Source organism: Garra rufa, chromosome 6, assembly GCF_049309525.1.
Source record: "Garra rufa chromosome 6, GarRuf1.0, whole genome shotgun sequence".
NCBI lineage: Eukaryota > Metazoa > Chordata > Actinopteri > Cypriniformes > Cyprinidae > Garra > Garra rufa.
Window position 1 is genome coordinate 23,054,029 of NC_133366.1, and position 5,235 is coordinate 23,059,263.

At 36.2% G+C, this 5,235-nt stretch overlaps 1 protein-coding gene across 1 annotated transcript; it reads left to right on the forward strand.

The window, feature by feature from the left end:
• The first annotated feature begins 2,783 nt into the window (after positions 1–2,783).
• On the forward strand, positions 2,784–4,063 carry LOC141336884 (serine/threonine-protein kinase pim-3-like). Its single transcript, XM_073842603.1, has 5 exons — positions 2,784–2,917; positions 3,038–3,088; positions 3,179–3,551; positions 3,708–3,887; positions 3,972–4,063. The coding sequence occupies exons 2-5, from the start codon at positions 3,068–3,070 to the stop codon at positions 4,061–4,063; spliced, it is 666 nt and encodes a 221-aa protein (XP_073698704.1). The 5' UTR covers positions 2,784–2,917; positions 3,038–3,067.
• Positions 4,064–5,235: the final 1,172 nt, after the last annotated feature.

The window sequence follows — 5,235 nt, forward strand, 5'->3', positions numbered from 1 at the left end:
TGACTACCGAGCTCGGAGCCCTCTCCCGGACAGCACGCCAAACACGCTTAACTTTTACGCTGTTTATTATATGCAAAAGCGAACTAGTGAAGTGTTTTTATGAGTTCATACCCTGTGTTTTAAATGGTTGCTTATTATCAATAAATATTTGTATTGTCTATTGTCAGTTTTATTTTTTATTATTTTAGTTAACATTTGTAATGGTTGAATGTTTATACACTCAAAAACGATTTTCTTCCCACATTTTGTTCAGATAAGCGATGACATGTTTCAGTTGTGACTGTTTCGGTAGTGACAATTTTACCTAAGTTTTAGCTCAAAGATGGTTACATGGTTAGCTAACACAGTTCTGGACAGTTGTACACACATAAAAACTAAAAGTTATAGAGTAACACCTTGATTGGTTAATAGCATAAAAATTGTAGATTTTCAGACTTTAGAACTAATTTATGTTCATTTATTAAAATAATGGGGGCCATCACCATGTAGCAATGAGAGAGAGACACACACACACACACACACACATACAGGAATATTTCCTGATTATAAATGTAGGGGTGCAGTTAAAATCAGTCTCAGCTAGTGGACTAAAACATACACTGACTGGGTAGTGACATGAAAATGCAGGACACATTTCTTTTACATAAAGTTTCAAAATTTACAAAGAATATATTAAATAAATATAGATTTTTTTTTTTTTTTTTTTTACTTTTTTTAAAAACAGCAATGGAATAAAATGCAAAAATTATTTCAATATCATTTTCAGAAGTTGAAATTTAGGGGTTAGGGTTAAGGACAGCCACCTCTTAATTGAAAGTACCTAATAAATGATGATTTTATATATATTAAGCGTACTGATATGTTAAACATATTGAGGGTTGCAAAAGATAATAGAAGGAACTTAGTAAACATCTTTTTTTTAATTAATAAGCAAACAGTTTAACCAATCTGCGATTTTATATGCCTATTCGGATGCAACCATGAACTCAACTATAGTTGAGGTACGGAGTTACGAAAGGTCACGTGATTTGAATACGCGCACACGTAATAAATGTGTGGTAATAATGAATTAAATCAAATCAATATATTGAATTAAGGTAGGCGATACAATGGATTCTGTATGAATATTTAATCAACTGACATAAGACTTGTATATGTGATTAATTAGCATTAGATTTACGTCGGACATTGCTTGAGCCGTTTCCACAGTCGACACTTATCAATTTAATTTCAGCTTTTCGTTTCGATAGCAAACAACAGTAGGTCATTTTCCCGAGTATTTAATAAATGAATTTGTAAATGTCAAATAACAGATTCCCAGTCAAATAAATACATATAAATTACACGAATCTATTTTAATTGATTTCTATTTGTAATAAACTATGAATTTAAATTAGAAGATGAATCAGCTAACTTATTTTTAGGACTATATGATGAATCAGGGGTAGGGGAAAAAGTTTACGTGTTCAGATAAATTTCACAAATTAAAAAAAAAGTCAGGATTTGCTTTTCAATTCAATACATATGATGAGATGCGACGTACGCGCACGCACGCACGCGACGTCAGGCGTGCACATGCCTGATTCAAATTTTAGTTGCTATAGCGACGTGTGTAATGATATGAATTCTGACTGAATATATAAACTTTCGAACCCATTGCTATCTGTTGGTGAGAGACAAGGCGACAACAAACACTGTTGGAGAGTACTTTCTGTGCACAAACTGCGATTTTTATCGGATTTCGGAGGATTTGGGAGCAAGGAGTTCAGCTTATATCTGAAAACACCTTTATTTTGCTGTGCTTTTCTTAATTGGGAGGAAGTTTGGAGAGTTATTTCATTTTTTTCTTCTTTGGTGGAGTATTTCTGAGGACAGTATTTCTTTCTTTCTTTCTTTCTTTCTTTCTTTCTTTCTTTCTATATTTATTTGATAGTTTAATTGCTTAGTTATTTTAGTCATTTATTTATTTTTTCATATATTGGAGTTTGCAGGAGGTTTCAGTGGCTATGAGTGAAAGACCAGGTGAGTGTTTTATATTTCATTTGTTTATTAATGGTATTATTATCGGTATGTTTCATTTGTTTATTATTAGTATATTATGTTATAGTGTGATGTTGTACATTTTAAGTTAATGCAAAGAAATGTTTGTAAATGAACTTATTTCAACCCAAATTTTCCCTAGCTAAATATATTACCTGTAAATGAAACTGAATGCCTTATCAAAACACTTAACTTAATTAAAATGAATTAGTAAAATATGTGTTTTATTCCTTGTCATAATTATAATAGTGGGAAACTATTTTATTTTACTGAAGAAAACTTAAAAAATATGACGTAACACAATTTGATGTGACACTGATTAATTGTTGTATGTATGAAATATTTCAGCCCCAGGCCGCTCCAGATGCAGGAGTGCTGGTTTTACCCAGACGGCTATTCAGGAGGTTGGGAGACGTGGCTCTGGAGACCAGGATCAGGAACCGCTGCCAAACCCAACCCAGCCACTGAGCCTACCTGGCTATATAGCACCTCTGCCTTCTGAGTTGGCCGTTTCTGTGTCCACGGATGAGCCTAACAGGAAGAGGAAGTGGCAGAGCGGCAGCCAGGGAGATGAGCGTCCATCCACCTCATGCAGAAGACCTGCCAAACGCTCTTGCAGAGGTCAGAATAGGCTTATATTAAAGACGTTATGGCTCAGTTATGAAATGATTATTCACTGAAAAAGTTGTTTAGCTGTTTGATGTAAAAACTGTCAACGTAGTGTTCTTTTACAGTTGTAGATACTGCAACATGTTTTCTCAGAAAATAATTTTTTGTGATTTGATATGTTACAAAAGCATATGAGAAGGGCCCATTGCTGGGAAGAGGTGGCTTTGGCTCAGTTTATGCTGGGACGCGCAGGTCTGATGGACTGCCAGTAAGACATTTTTTTTTCTAAAATTATTTAAAAAGCCTTCAGAAATGTTCTCAGAATTGATTTCAGTAAATGTCATATTCCACAGTTAGGCAGGTGTGATTTACCTTTATCTGTCTACAGGTCGCCATCAAGTATGTCTCTAAACGCAAGATGCACAGGAGACTGAAAGTTGTAAGTGAATCTGTTGTTGTGTTTGACATCTCATTGGTTTGCACACATCCTCATTCAGGCCTGGGTATAATTTGGCATTTGTCACTGCAGGAAGGCCATGGTCGGCTGCCGCTGGAGGTGGCGTTGATGACCCTGGTCAACTCAGCTCCTGCCTGCCCCAATGTCCTGCAGCTGGTGGAGTGGTTTGACAGTCCCGATCACTACAGCATGATCCTGGAACGCCCAGTTCCTTGCCAAGATCTCCAGAGTTTCTGTGAGGAGAACAGCGGCCTGGATGAGAGCCTGGCCAAGAAAGTGCTGCTGCAGCTCATCACGGCACTGAAACACTGTGAGAGCCGCGGAGTCCTGCACCGGGACGTCAAGCCACAGAATCTGCTGATTTCCACAGACTCACATAACATCAAGCTGCTGGACTTTGGTTGTGGAGATCTACTAAAGGACTCAGCCTACAGATCATTTGAAGGTTGGTTACAGCAGGAAAGATCTCACTACAACACTCTGTGGATGTATTTGTATGTGGACATTTCTAAACTTTTGGTGTTCAAACTAAAAGAAACTATTCTGACTCTCTATTTGGAGCCTTTTCACTGGATTTTTTTGGTCTTGTGGGGTCTCTCAGGCACACCTCAGTACGCCCCTCCTGAGTGGTTTCGTCGGCGCCGCTATCATGCAGGACCGGCTACTGTTTGGTCAGTGGGGGTGACGCTCTACAAAATCCTGTGCGGTCGTTTGCCCTTCAGAACCGCATCGAGGGTCACCTCCAAAACCATACTGAACTTTCCTAGAGAGCTGTCTACAGGCAAGAGATAAAAATCATGTCCAGATCGAGGTGAAGTTTGCTGTTTTGTGTTGCTGAACACAAGTACTGTGTTGTGTGTAACAGAGTGCCGTCAGTTGATCAGCTGGTGTCTCAGTGTAGCGGCGGCAGATCGCCCCAGTTTAGACGACATTGAGCACCACCCCTGGTTACACTGAACAGGTGGACAATGACATTACATTCATGTGAATCACTGCAGTCATTGGTTGGATTGTATTGTTAGGATCAGTCTGGATAAATGATTTGAATTGTTTGTATAGGGTGACCAGGACTGACACAGAAACTGTAGAGAACAGCTTTGCTCTGGGTGGATGCTGGAGGAGCTGAACACACAGCACCAGTTGAAACCAAAGCTCAGATAAGACCAGCTAGTTGGGCAGAGTTTAAAGTAGCGAAATAAATGTACTGTTTGTAGTTTTTATATGCAAAGTAGCATGATGTGTAATTTAAAATTAGGACAGGGAAAGGGACCCAGAAATAAACATTTAAAGAAATAAACTTTAGAGAAATAAATCTAAGATTGTGTACTTTACAGCTTTAACGAGGGAAAAAACTACAAAACTATAAAGCAATTAATCCCCCCGCTTATGGAACTCCCTTCCCCTTGATATTCGCAAAGGTGATTGTCTGTTGACTTTTAAAAAAACGTCTTAAGACATATGTTTTTATACAGGATTTTTTATAATATGTTTACTTACTTACTGCACCTTGTTTTTATATGCGGACTGTTTACTGTGTGTTTTTGTTTTGTGTAGTGATTTGTATCTTTATTTATTTTTTATCTTTATTTGCTTGTGAGGTGACCTTGGGTGTTTTGAAAGGCGCCATCAAATAAAATGTATTTTTATTATTAATCAATTTTACAACAACAGATAATTATAAAACAATTGATTTAAAATTTAAAAATATTTCATTTGTTTAAGAGTGTAGAGAGATTGACTGCAATTCTGTAGCAGTAGTTTGTACTAATAGCTAATGTTGCTGCAACGTTTGTATTGTTATAACAAAGATTATATTGGTCATGTTACCAAAAAACAAAAGTGTTTAAAATAGGTTTATATTTTGTATTATTACTTTAAATATACTGGTAAAGTCAAATGCTTAATGTGTAATTTATGTGTGTATTATGAGTTCATACACTGTGTTTTTAATAGTTGTTTATTATCAATATAGTATTAGTTATATTATTTTTTGTTAAAAAATGTAATTCAGCTAGAATGTTTATATGCTAAAAAAACCTATTTATTATTACTATTTATTTTTTCACATTTTCTTCAGTTTAATTAAACTGTACCACAATTGTTGAACATTTTGTAACAGTTTTATTGTG